General features: G+C 36.4%; 1 protein-coding gene across 1 annotated transcript in view; it reads left to right on the forward strand.

The window, feature by feature from the left end:
- Positions 1 to 9,216: 9,216 nt before the first annotated feature.
- Positions 9,217 to 14,518, forward strand: part of LOC148014136 (alpha-mannosidase-like) — an 80,534-nt gene continuing 75,232 nt past the window's right edge. Inside the window, exons 1-2 of the mRNA XM_087666311.1 lie at positions 9,217 to 9,596; positions 9,896 to 9,979. Of these exons, the coding sequence (XP_087522437.1) occupies positions 9,405 to 9,596; positions 9,896 to 9,979 (276 nt within the window). The 5' untranslated portion in view covers positions 9,217 to 9,404. The remainder of the gene's footprint in view (positions 9,597 to 9,895; positions 9,980 to 14,518) is intronic.

The raw sequence follows: 14,518 nt of genomic DNA on the forward strand, positions 1-14,518 counted from the left end.
ACTGGAACAGACCAGAACGGCTTTGAGCCTTTTTGCCCAAGCATGCCAACTTCCAAGAGTGGAGAGTAAGTATGTGGACCATTATTTGGAAAGCAATATTCAGCCCCATTGATATTAAATGAGTACAAGTACCCAGGCCCATTATCTTTCTCCACTATGATGAACTAATCATTATGCCAACCATGTATCATAACATTTTTGACTATATATGCACATAGAGGGGTCTTTTAAAGGATGATATAATAATGAAAAGGAAAGAGGTGAATCTTTGGACAATTGTATGTGGGTTTCTCTCTCTCTCTCTCTCTCTCTCTCTCTCTCTCTCTCTCTCTCTCTCTCTCTCTCTCTCTCTCTCTCTCTCTCTCTCTCTCTCTCTAGGAAGAGATGAGTCTCTTTTCTAATTGAAAATGTATGAGATGAGATGGGATGATATATTTTAATGGTTGAACATGTGCATGCAATATGTACGTATTCAAAAACATTCACAAATTTACAATATTATAAAAACATGCATGCACACACACATGTACGATGCACACATACATGCAAACACATATACACATGTATGCATATATGCACACATGCCCATACATAAACACATGAGAAACAACAAAAATAGAGAGAGGGGGGGGAGGAGACTAGAAAAAACTATGAGAGAGAGAGAGAGAGAGAGAGAGGACAAAGAATGGATACCAACTTATAAAACACACTTACATACATGCACACACACATGCAAGCACATACAACCACACACAAACATGTACCTACCCACATATATGCATGTATATATACATACATATACACGTATATATATACTCATGTGCACATATATACACACACATATATACATGTATGTGTGGAGAGAGAGAGAGAGAGAGGGAGAAAAAAAGCAGAGCAAGGAGGATAGGAGAGCAAAAAAGAAAGGAGAGACAAGAGAGAAGAAAAAAAGGAGAGGAGAGAAAAATTATGAGCTTATAAGACTACAAAAATGGACACATGCATATAAAGCATACATACATACATAAATACATACACATGTGTACACATATAAACATAAACATACACACAAATTCAACTTATACATAAGATCATTAATTTGATTAGACATTAGAATAACATTTAGAATGAACAATTCAAAAAATATGTTCATAACATTTAATTGGTAGTAAAATTATTGTAAAGTGAGGTTTTAAGTTAACATCAATAGAATCATTAATATTAGAATATTATGATTAAATCTAATGTATAATTTATTCTCATAATAACTTTTTATTAATATATTAGATTGAAAACAAGTATTTGATTATAGTATATTACAATTTAAAGTAGATAATAAAATAAGGTTTAGAATGAATTATCAAAAAGTAAAAAATTAATAATTTTTATTTCGTTAATATAAAATATTATAATGTGACATTTTATTATAACATTCACTATCATGGCATGTATTAGTATATGTAAACCAATGTGTATTATTCAAGATCGATATGCAACCCAACCCATTTGATACAAACATGCATTCAGATATGCATTCATAAGTCATTTCTACATTACCTAGATGATAGGATAAGGCTCACAGTCATACAGATTCTTTAACCTTCATCCTGTGAAACTAAAACAGAGCTCCCAAGATAGTATTCTAGTACAATCTCATAGAGATTCACTCAAAAAGCACCATATGTTATAGATGAAGCCAATTTTTAAAATTTAGGCTCGTAGAATCCTTTTAGGGGCAACACATGCCATGTAGCTATTTCTATTAGCTGCAACTCTAGCATCTATTAGATCTCCAACAGTAGATATAGATAGTTATTAAGCCATGCATGCATCAATTTCATGATATCATTCCCCAAAGTTAGTTCAATTTTTTACTATTAGGCTAACACTCCAATCAAAGATTGTTCTTCAATCATTAAATCTGCAAGAGCCATACACTTATGAATCATCAATGCAAGTGAAATTTTAAATCAATGATCAAAATTAGACCCAAACTTGAGAGCTTGATGAAGAAGGCACCAATGCCATTTTTGAAAGTAGGTGTCCATGACCTTGATGAAGTCCCAATCAGAGCACACAGTAACAAGAAGAAAGGAAGGTTGAGTGGGAAACGAGAGAGATTTCACCATTATATTTATAGGGTGAGATTACCCCTCAGATGTTTGTATAGATTAACACCATGAAAATAGATGATTTTTTCTTCCTTAGGAAATCCCCCACCAAGTGGAATGAGGGAGAGCATCATGTAGCCAAAATAGTTTTGGTGCCTATGTTTGCAAAATATCTCACGGTGAATTTTGTGTGTGTTTGTATGTGTCCCACCCCATACTTGAGGGTAGGGTCACAAGGTGGGGAGTAGGGCTGACTAAGTGGCCCTGCTCCCCACCAAGTAATGAAATAACATTAGAAACATCAATGTGAACACATAAAAAATACCCTTTCTTTAGAAAAACAATGATATGCTTAGTTATCGTGTCTTTACAAATTCCATTTTTTTGAAAGAGGAAGACTATATGTAAGAGATCTTGAAATGCTATAGAAACCAAAGAAGCATTATATAGTATGGGTAGTACTTGAGAAATGCAAACCTTCTCCGCCATGCATTTTAGGTCTATTACTATGGACATGTATGTAATTAATGCTTTGACAAAGCAATTTGCCTTTTTTCCATGCAATAGATGAGAAATAATCACTAGTGTAAAGTCTTGAAAGCTTGATTTCTATGTTAAGAAATGTGATACCACTTGTGTTACATGTGTCTTTGATGGATATGATGTGTAATGGGTAAATACTCATAGGATCCTCATAATCCAATAATGTGTCCTTTTTTAGACAATCAACAACGAATTGGTTATTTATAAAGCATGAATCATCCATAAACAAAAAAGATAACTTGAAAGCAAAAAGCGTATCAAATTTCTTGACTCTTGAAAATGTTTTCACAAATTAGATTTCAAAGAAGCAAATATATAAGTTACGCGAGAGTGATGAATAGGAATATCCCACAAGTATTCCTTTAATTTGTTGTTTGATAACATGTCCCACTCTAACAAAGCAATTTTCAAGGACTTCTTGGTTTGATTCAAGAAACTTTTCTAGAGATAGAAAAACCTCTTTAGATTTTTTGGTCATTTTAATTGTGCCTCTAGATTTTCTAAATCCAGCATGCCCTAAATTTTTTGTATGTTTGATCAGGCCAATGATTGCTTCCATCTTACTATTTGGTCCAAAATGTGGTATAGCCTCATAGCAACAAGTAATATTAAATGTATACATGGAATAGATTTCATTTGGTAGATTGATCAAAAAATCATATTGATTTTTGAATAATCCAATATGCATTGGTTTGGATTTTTGAGAACGTAGCAATATTATTGTGCAAACTCTCAGTATGCTCTTGGACACACAGATCCAAGACTTTGAGTATTTTGGGTAAGCCGTCTAAACATAAAATTTCCATCAAGGAAATGCCCTTACTTTCAATTGTAGTAAAAGAAAGGAGAATCAAGGGTAGACCATTAACTTGGTATAGTTTATTTACTATACCATGTAAAGAATATATATAGAATTCAAGATCACAAACATATTCACAATTAATATTGGAAGGGAAACCAAAAGTCTTGTGAGATTATCAACCAAAGAGTTTGGCTCTTTTTGAGCTTTAACCAAAAGTGCAATCCAATCATTCACAAATACAAATTTGAGGGCTCAAAGAGTCTAGTCAAGTAGTGCTTGGGCTTTAAAATCTAGGAGTTTCTTATGGAATTCAGGGCCCTTAAAGCATGCAAAATGGATTGTATAGCAATAGGAGGATGTTCAAGTTTAGTTAGAGTGGTCTATAACCTACCTTCACTAGTGGGATCCATGATCACTGCAATTGCCAAAACCATGGTTAATAAGGTTATTAAAACCATACTTTATTTCTTAAATATGTAGTGTTAACTAGCTAGAGGTTAACCAAGATACCGGGAGAGTGTGTGTTTTAGTTATAAATCCCATCAATAAATTGGGCTATATATATTTAAGAAAAAATTATGAAAGAAATATATTCATCATCAATTGCTTTGGCGGTCTTGTCCCTAAATAGTGATTTTACTCTAAAAAAGATGCTTCTAGGTAATGAAGCTTTAACTATGAGAAAGACATATTCTTCATATGGGATCTTAGGCAGCTACAATTAGCTTCACTTGTACAGCTAGCTTCATTTGGTATCGCAAGGCTAGGAACTATATTTGCATCCATGTAAAAGAAGAAGGTTAGAACCTAGACTTCTAATACATATTATAGGTGTTATTATTCCTAGCCACTTGTTATTGATGTTAGTAATAGTAAGTGGTAGTGAATGCTAGCAAACCACCCTAAATCCTAAAGTAAATATAAAGTATGCATATCATTAAGGGACTAAGGAAAAAACTTAGGTCCCTACTAAGTCAATCTCATTCCAATGTTATTGAAACCATATTATTAGACTAGTAAGCAAAAAAGGGTTGTTACTTCCAATCATACAGTGAATCTTTAAAAGTATACTAAATTGGAGAAAAATTACAATGAATAGTGCTCAATGGTTTAGCCATCAATAGATATCTTAAGATTGTTTTACTAATAAGTTAAGCACAATAGACCACCAGATGTATATAAACAGGTTGGACAAACATCTAAAGCATGGAATAGCTTGACCAAGCATTATGTTCAAAGGTTTTTCAAGGAGATAAGCTAACCAAGGAGAGCACTATTTGCTCTTCTAGTTATCATAATGGATAGCCAATTAAACCATCAAACTAAGAAGCACTCAGTTGTGGGTTTTTTAGGTTACATCAACTAGTGTGTTGAGAGACCTGTTCATGAGGGCCAACCACATCTTGTTGGTGAAAATTGGTGTAGTGAAATATTACCTATAATATTCATATGGAGTAATGAATATCCTGGCCAAGTAGTATGTCAACGAGTTTTTGTAAGCATACCAAACAAGCTATCCAAACAAAGTACCAAAGCTCTTTTTTTTTGTTAGATGTTTTACTAATGTGCATGCTACTAATTGAAAGATATTTAGCTAGACTTTTCGAAATTTAGCAGCTAGTATACTGAGATATCTATTTACTAGGGATATTTTAATGTAATTTATAGCTTTTGTTAGTGAAGGGAGATCTCTATCATTATTAACCCCACCAAGGTGTTGTAGAAGCATTACAAATACATATTTATACATCACTAATGTTGGAACAACTGGTGGGATATCACCCTATATCTTTACCACATAGATCACCAGTCAAATCGGCTAGACTACCAAATCTAGTCAAACTGACCAAAAGAAGCAATAGCCAAACCGGTCAAACTGATAAGGTAATTTTTCAAACTAGTCAAACTGAGAAGATAATTGATAGCCAATTAAGCTGCCAAACTAAGGAGCACTCGGTTGGGTTTTTCAAGTTACAACAACTAGTGTGCTAAGAGACCTGTTCATCAGGACCAAGCGTCTTGATAGTGAAACTTGGTGTAGCAAAATATTACATATAAATATTCATATGGAGTATCGAATATCTTACTAATGTGAATGCTCCCAATTGAAAGATATTTAGATGGAATTTTCAAAATATAGCAACTCATATGCTGAAATATCTATTTAGCAGGGACATTTGATTGTAATTTACAGCTTTTGACAGTGAAGGGAAATATGTGTCATTATTAACTGTGCCAAGGTGTTGTAGAAGCATTACAAGTACATATTAATATAGTACTAATTGGTTGCTGGAACATTTGGTGGGATATCACCCTACATCTTTACCATATAGAGCACTAGTCAAACCAATCAGACAACCAAATCTAGTCAAACCAATCAACCTGACCAAAAGGAGCAATAGTCAAACTAGTCATACTGATCAACTAAATTGTCAAACCAATCAAACTAACCAAAAGGAGCACCTATGCTCTACAGTTTGCAGACATAAGTATGCTTTATTGTCACATGTATGCTATTGGGCCAGCAATTAGGCTGTCAATTGAGATATACTGAATTTGGAGTTTTCAGGCTACAATAGTTAGTGTGCTAAGACTCTTGTTTAACATGGACATTTGTAGTTAACAGCCCTTTATAGTGAAAAAGGAGTTCCCTACCATTCCTATCCTTGCAAAGAACAATATGCATACAATGTAAACAACCAGTAAACACTATACTAGTAAATACTCCAATTGCCCTAGAATTGACTAGAGTTTCACATGTATGCTAATGAGTAAGTTGTAAATTTTTTTAATATTAACTTGTTGGGGAACTAAAACTATACTCATTATCAGACATATTACTGAATATATTAGGCATTGTTGTTAACCATACTTTTTCATACTAGTATTAAACAAGAAACTTGTCCAAAGAAAATTTGCTGAAACTATTTAATCAAGTATTGTTTGAAAAGAGTAAACCATAATTCTGACAGTTTTTAAATAAAGTTGTCATATCATAGTTTTCATATTGTAGTAACATGTGGGTTTGGGAATCTTCTTACTATTAGTAGATCATGACAATTCATGCTAGTGTGTCTCAAATACCTATCTTCTACAACTAATCTACATGGTTACAAAAATTATGATCTTAACTCAGTTCAATGGCATTAGCCATACAATAAAGCATGCAGCAGTGGGTGAAATAACATGTTTCCACTTCAATATAGTGTCCACCATAATTGAGGTCTACATTATCTAGACAAACTATCTCTTGAGTCTATGATTAAGTCTCATATACCTGTGTCAAGATGGAGGGTCCCTAATTTATGGTCTTCACTTAGTTCAATATCATCAACAATGCATGGATTCATACAATAGCTAGTACTTCTATCATATTTCCATTTTTTGAGGTCTCATTAGGGGACACAATCATGGAGTCTACATGAGAGTCATTCTTGTAATCGATTTTGAGCAATTCAATTTTACATTGAATTATAACTTAAGATGGGATAGTGAAAAAAAGCATCATATGTTTCAGTGGAGTCAAGTTAAAGAACTGGCTAAGGGAATCCTTGTGACACTAGTGTGTTCATAACCAAAATTCTCAATTTACTTCCGTTATGCAAGCCAAATGCCATAACAATAATCATTGAGGTATAGTATGTAGAGAATTCTTGTGTTTGAGTCCTTGAAGGCATCACGTAATTGCTCCAATTGTAGCGAGAAATTTCTTTGCCATATTTCAGTTTACATGGACACTATTCACCCCAATTTGGGATTATGCAACAAGATATCTAATTAGACCAATATCATTAATTGTCGTATAAGTATTGCTGCAAAACATTGAGTGTATAAATACTCTACCTCAAACATTAAATGTACATAGATAATTTTTCATGTAGTAGTGATTATTGTTGTTATAGGTATATAGTAACTACTATGGCTAGACTAGATACAACTAATTTTAGGAGCAATCATAGCCTTATTTACTGCAATTCGAGACATGTTTTTCCTACATTCCAATATTAGTATGCAGAATCAAAAACAATTGTATCCACACATATTTTATGATCTTATCAAGTAATCATTAAATACACCAATTAAAGTAGCAAAACTGATTGCTATTACATGATAAGCTTTGAATTAAATTTAATAGCTACATATGCCCTATAGATATCCCTTTCTACTTTAAATCCATCATCGCTTAGATTTACATAATAGGTCCAAAATTTCAGTCACTATCATGGCATGCATTGGTATATCTAAGCCAGTGTGTATTATTCAAGACAAATCAACAAGCCAATCCATTTGATATAGATATGCGTTCAGATATGCATTCATAAGTCATTTCTACATTACCTAGACCATAGGATAAGGTCCATAGTCATAGAGATTCTTAAACCTTCATCTTATGAAACTCAAACGGAGTTCTTTGGATAATATTCCAGTACAATCTCACATACATTAAATTTTTTAAAAAAACATAAGTTACAGATGGAGCCATATTTTAAAATTTATTCAAAGGCAACACATGCCTTGTAGGTATTGTTATTAGCTACAACTCCATCGTCCATTAGATCTCCAACAATAGATACACATGAGATAGTGAAGATACAGATAGGTATTAAGCCGTGCATGCATCATTTTCATGGTATCATGCCCCAAAGTCAGTGCAATATCTTATTATGAAGCTAACAGTCCAATCAAAAATTATACTTCAATCATTAAATCGAAGAGCCAGTCGCTTAAGAATCATCAACACATGTGAAATTTTAAATCAAGTATCAAAACCAGACCCAAGTTTGAGAGCTTGATGAATAATGCACAAATGCTAGTTTTGAAAGTAGGTGTCCATGACCTTGATGAAGTCCCAATCAGAGCACACATCAACAAACTCTAATGTGCATAAATATTGATTTTGTAGTTGACCTAAATACTACATTTGCTTTTGTACAATTTTAGAGAAATAAAAATGTGAGTAAATCTGGATCACATTGTGCAACATAGCGTTCATAGAGAACATTTTTTTGGAGCTAATACAAGAATAGTCACACTTCCCAATTTGCATGCTCTGCTTTATATTTTGTAGTGTTTAAATCAAACTATAGCTAAAAGCACCCTGGACTTTAAAATTAAAAAACCTTCTCCTGAAGAATTTCAAAGATTTTTTTTTCAAATTTAACAATTCAATTGCTGTTAAAACTTGGTTTTTTGTGAATACTAGTGCTACAAGGTTGTTCGATACTGTATCCCAAACTTTAGGGTGTTATTTAATGCTTCAAAGCATCCATTACACCGGTGCTCACTTGTCTTGGTTTGTAGTGTAAATCGGTGGTCAAAAATTAAAAATATCAGTTACAATCAGATTTGACCTTAATTCTGAAGGTCACAATTTGAGCATTTAAGTTATAAATCCTAGCAAACAATATAGATTTCTATGTGAATCTTGGTTGTATGATTAGCTCGCCCTCAAAATTATGGGCCAGCAAACAGTGTTTTTGAGCAATGTGTTATGCCCACAATGGACTGTGATAACTTGTGTTTACAATACAAGAAATCGCTAAACAGACACTACACGACAACTGAAACTGGCAAATGGATTTGGGATCGTAGCTTGATTGGTTTGGGCATGGGTTTAAGGAAATCTAATTGCACAAAATAAGCTTAAATTGGATGTATGGCATCTGGCATGGAGATGTTTGAGCTGACCCACCACCAAATATGTTTCATTCAATTGTTGCATATGTTATTAAGAGGGTGTTGAGAAGGATAAGTCGGCATATTATCAAACATTCAAAACTGCCACCTCTGGGTCTCTTTGTTCTTCACGTCTCTGCAGGCAGGTGGCCCTCGATGATGATAGCGACTTAGGCACATTACTAGCTAGTCGCATTCTAGCTAAGCAGCCATAGCCATTACAACACAGAGAGAGAGAGAGAGAGAGAGAGAGAGAGAGAGAGTGTGTGTGTGTAATGGCCCCCCTCTCTTTCCTCCTTGTGCTTCTCATCTTCATCCCTTGCCCCTGCCTCTGCATCACTTACAACACCTCTGCAGGGCCAGTCCCAGGCAAGCTCAACGTTCATCTGATTGCCCACACGCATGATGATGTTGGATGGCTCAAGACAGTGGATCAATATTACACTGGCCAGAACAACAGCCTTGCCGTAAGTATGGGATTCGGTCTGTCTACTACGAAGTGTTGCCTGGGTTGTTTGTATCAGTAGTGTCTCCCTAGAGTTGTTTCTTCATCTATATCCTGAGAGTTATCATCATATTTTGATACTAAAATCCAAGATATGAATTGTTTATTCATTAGTATCCTGAATTATCGTCTTTGTGTTGATAGTAAAGCAAAGATACGTGGATTGAAATGCCATACCGGGCGATTACTTCTGTCAAATTTCCTCTGGCATTTAGGAGATTTGGGATTGTTAACCAGACTTTAAGGTTATTTGGTATGCAGGGTGCAGCAGTGGAATTGATCCTAGACACAGTCATCTCTAACTTGCAAGACAACCCAGACCGCAAATTCATTTATGTTGAACAAGTGCGTGCATCTCCTCCGTCCCTTTCTTTCTTTACTGCATAAAGTACGGACTCCTCAAATAACAAATGCATGCTCATCCATTGTTAAAGAAATGTACAATGCAGTGTTAGAAGAGCAATACAAGGCAGTGCAATAAGGAAAGTGACAATGCAGCCAATGGGGTCGTGGCGTAGTGAATGGTGTGTGGGTTGAGTTCAATGGCTGTGTGAGTTCGATCCTTACGTCCTGCATCCCCGGAGGCACAAATCTATTTGCGTCCAAAGTGACAATGCAGAATGTGTAAACGCTAAAGACAAAGACAAGTAAACATGAAAATAGCAATCCACTATGAGAGTCAAAGAATGGAATGGTTGAGTGCCACGTCACACTTGATAGGATCCCTCTCTCCGCACCAATGGTTGAGTGCCACGTCACACACTTGATAGCATTCCTCTCTCCGCACCAAGGATCTGCAACCTTTTCGAGAAAAAGGTGGGGCATGTAAAGAAATGCAAGCTATCTATGACCAAATGGTAGGGGGAACATGAGAGAGAGATTAGTGCAATACATTCACATGTATGCTTCATTGTTTATTGCCCTATAAATAGACATTGTACATCAATTTAGATGACCCCAAAGGTCAGCCCACACTGCACAGTGACATGCTTACCCCCTAATTGGGTGGATACATCCCTTGAGTCTCTCCACCTCTTGGTGTTTTTACAAAGCCCTGTTCAAGATTAACATCAGTGCTTGTTGATATGGTTAGGATGACAATAATGTTGGTAGTAAAGACTAATTGTGTTGAGGATGATTTAGAGAAAGATGTTAGAAGTGGTTGTAGTGAAGGAAGCATAGAAGACTGCTGTAATAGAATGCACAACACAAGAAAAGAGAGAACAAAGGAATGTTGCAAAGAGAGAACTTAGAGATATGCTCAGGAAATGGAATCCGTATACTAAACATGAGACAATCGCGTACAACAGTAAGTCATTGGCAGTATGGGCACTGGCACTGGCTCCCTCTCTCCAATAGGACTTGCTCTGGAAGATTGCAAGTGATGAGTCATCGTGGAGGAGAGAGCTAGGCAATAAATAGACCAAAACCAGCAGAAGTTGGCCAGCATAAATAATATGCAGATCAGCCAGCTAAAATACCGAGTTGGCCATAAATCAGGCCCTAATAAATCATGTGCCGATAGAAAGAAATGCACAAAAATGTGCCCATCCCACAATACATACATAGACTCACTCGAGCTGACTAATCTGCTAACACCCTCTCTTAGATTATGGGTGATCTAATACAATGTAATGATACAATAAAAATGACTTATCATAGTCCATACAACAAAGATCAATCGAATATGACATGGATACCCAAGCAGTGGTTGATCAAGCCACCACCAATGTGCCTTGGAGAGAACCTGATGTTGATGTTGATTGTACTAGCTTTCATATCAACCCTTGAAAATAGAGAAGAATCATAGTAGCTCTCTATGCTAGTCAATAATGCCTCGTAGTAGCATGCATGACCATTCTGTCAACAATGCCTTTGAGCATATGTGACCATGGATTCCTCGCCTTTAGCATATGTGAGCTCGGACTAGGAGCCAATCTTGCTCTCTATCATGAAACAACCCATTATGAAATTGGATGCTAGTCCTAGCTCTAGGATTTTAAAACTTGCAAGACTTGAGTTGATGCAAAAGGAAAGTCCCTCTTCGGATCCTTTGCACCTGTATACTTGTATAGATGAGGCTCACCTATCCTATCTCACCACCCTCTCACACTCCCCCTCTAGCAGTGGAGAGCTGTGAGGGATGACTGCATCACCAACACTAGAAAGTAGTAGAGGGAGGGATAGCAAGTCCCTCCCCCTTCTCTAAAGAAGCTGATCCCTTGTTACACCTTGGCTGGAGGATCCGAGTCAGAATCGGAGGAGGATGATAATGAGTTATTGGAAGAGTCCATATCTTGCTTCTTCTTCTCCTTCTTTCTAGAAGCTGCTAACGCCTTATAGTCCTTGCATAAATGTCCCTTTTTACCATAGTGATAGCATTGGGCCTTCGACTTTTTCTTGTTGCCCCTCTCTGAAGTTGCAAATGCCTCATCATGGTTACTATATTGAGATGGAAGCCTCCCATGTAAACTCAATGATGCCTCCTGCTCAAGTAGCATCAAGGATATATATGTGAAACTGATTGGTGTCAATGACATTTGGCCGCGCCAAACATTGGTGACTCCATCAAACTTCGGAGGAAGCTTATAGAGTATAGTTCCCACTAGACGAGCCTCCAAAAGTTTGGACTGCATGTGCTGAAGCTATACCTGTGTAACACGAAGCAAGAAAGATTGAACCATATCTTTAGACTTGGACTTCATCTACTAGAGTTGTTCATAGAGAGTCATTGCATGCATAGTCAATGGAGCCTCATACAACATTTGTAGCTTCTCCCACATTGTTGAAGCTATTTTGCAAGAGGTGACCACTGATAGAACCTCTTTAGAAATACATCAGAGAAGAGTAGAATGTGCGCGAGCATCAATGTAATCCCATGTAAGCATAGCCTCCTCGTGGTTGACAGGGTCCCAATCATCTAGAAGAGGGGTGGGATGTCGGGGCTGCCCAATAGCTCCTGAAACAATGTGCCATAGTTGCTTTTGCATAAACCATTCTTTCATAAGAGCACTCGATAGGTTAGGTAATCAGGGCTATGAAGTTTATCATTAATAGAGTAGCAGGGATGTGACATTTGGAGAGAATAGGATGAGACGATAAAGAAAAACAGAGAGATAGATGAGAAGATAAAGAAAAAAAAAGGGAGGTGCCATTTGGATGAGAATAGGATGAAAAGGTAAAGGAAAAAAGAGAAAGAGAGAGAGAGAGAGAGAGAGAGAGAGAGAGAGAGAGAGAGAGAGAGTACAGCCAAGCACAGACTGCATTGTTCACGAGTTCACATGCAGGGTAGAGAGGAGCTGATCACAAAACAACTGCTGTTGAATAATGGAAAATCTGATAAAAAACAGCTAATCAAACCTGATAAGTCAATTGCCCAACCTGTAGGAGGCAAAAAAACTGAAAATGCTCTAATGCCATGTCAAAGGTGGGTGCAGAGATGGAAGTGTAGCAAAGTGCTGTAGTAGACTGCACAACACAAGAGAAAAGAGAGAACAAAAGAACACTGCAAAGAGAGAACTCAAAGATATGCTTGGGAAATGGAACCCATATACCAAACATGAGGCAATTGCGTACAATAGTGAGTCATTTGCTGTATGGGCATTGTCATGAGCTCCCTCTCTCCAATAGGACATGCTAAGGAAGACTACATGTGATAAATCACCATGGAGGAGAGAACCAGGCAATAAATAGACCAAAAGTAGTAGAAAGTTGACCAGCATAAATAATAATAAAATGCCCAATTGGCCATAAATCAAGCCCCAATAAATCAGGCACCTATAGAAAGAAATGCACAAAAATGTGCCCAGTCCCCAATACATGCACAGACTCACTCATGAGCTGACTACTTTGCTAATAGAAGGACTCCTTATAAATGGAGTTGGGAAGGTGTAGGACGGCTTGATGAGAACTTTTGTACATTTCTTAATTTTGGACTGTTCGGGGCTGTTTTTAAAAGGAGTAAATATAAATAACTTTGCTTTAGGCTTGAGCTTATCCCTCTTGTCATTTGGTGTGTATGTGTATATATGAGCTTGCAACTGAGCTTCATGAGTACCTATGGTCAGGAAGTCTGACATTGGTTGAGAAGGTGTGCCAAGGTATTTACAACTTCTAACCATGGGCACTCCTGAAGCTTTGTTGCAAGTATCATGGAGCATACCGTACTCATTATTGTCTAGTTTCTATGCTCAATCACTCCATTTGAGAATGGGAATTGGTTGATGTGAGTTGGCGTTGAATGCCATGTTCCTATAAGAAGTTGGAGAACTCATGGGAGACGAACTCACCAACATTGTCACTCCTTGTTGTCCCTATTTGGACACTCATTTGATTTTGTACTAGCTGCACCCAAGTAGCGTAGTAGGCCAAAACATAAAATTTATCTTCAAGAAAATACACTAACATATAATGGGAATAATCATCCATAATAAAAAAGTAATTATGTGAACCATTAATGGATGGTGTGGATGATGATTTTCCATTCAAGTCAAGGCACATCAACCTAAGTGGTCCCTTGGTTCTATGAATCAAATGTTGCAGAAATAGGGTTTGGTGTTGTTTCCCTAGTTGATAGGCTCAACACACATCCCTAGCCATTTTATGGCAAGGAAGGCTCTCAATCAATTGATGCCTTGATAATGGATAAATAAAATTGTAGCCAAGGTGGCCTAGCCTATAGTGCCAAAGGCACTCATCATCAAAAGGTGATTGCTAGAGTTAAACCATGTACACTATGGAACTCAAAGCCTTTAGCTGTTGGTTGAGAAAGAAATGGTGACATCAAATAGAGGCTATTAGGCTATACTTCATCTCAATCTATTAGTAGATTGGTTTTGTCATCTTTGACCTCAATTGTAGTCACAGTGAAAAAGATAGCTCTTT

Source organism: Lygodium microphyllum, chromosome 25 (genome assembly GCF_053477565.2).
Source record: "Lygodium microphyllum isolate KBCC chromosome 25, Lygodium_microphyllum_v1.1.10, whole genome shotgun sequence".
Lineage (NCBI taxonomy): Eukaryota > Viridiplantae > Streptophyta > Polypodiopsida > Schizaeales > Lygodiaceae > Lygodium > Lygodium microphyllum.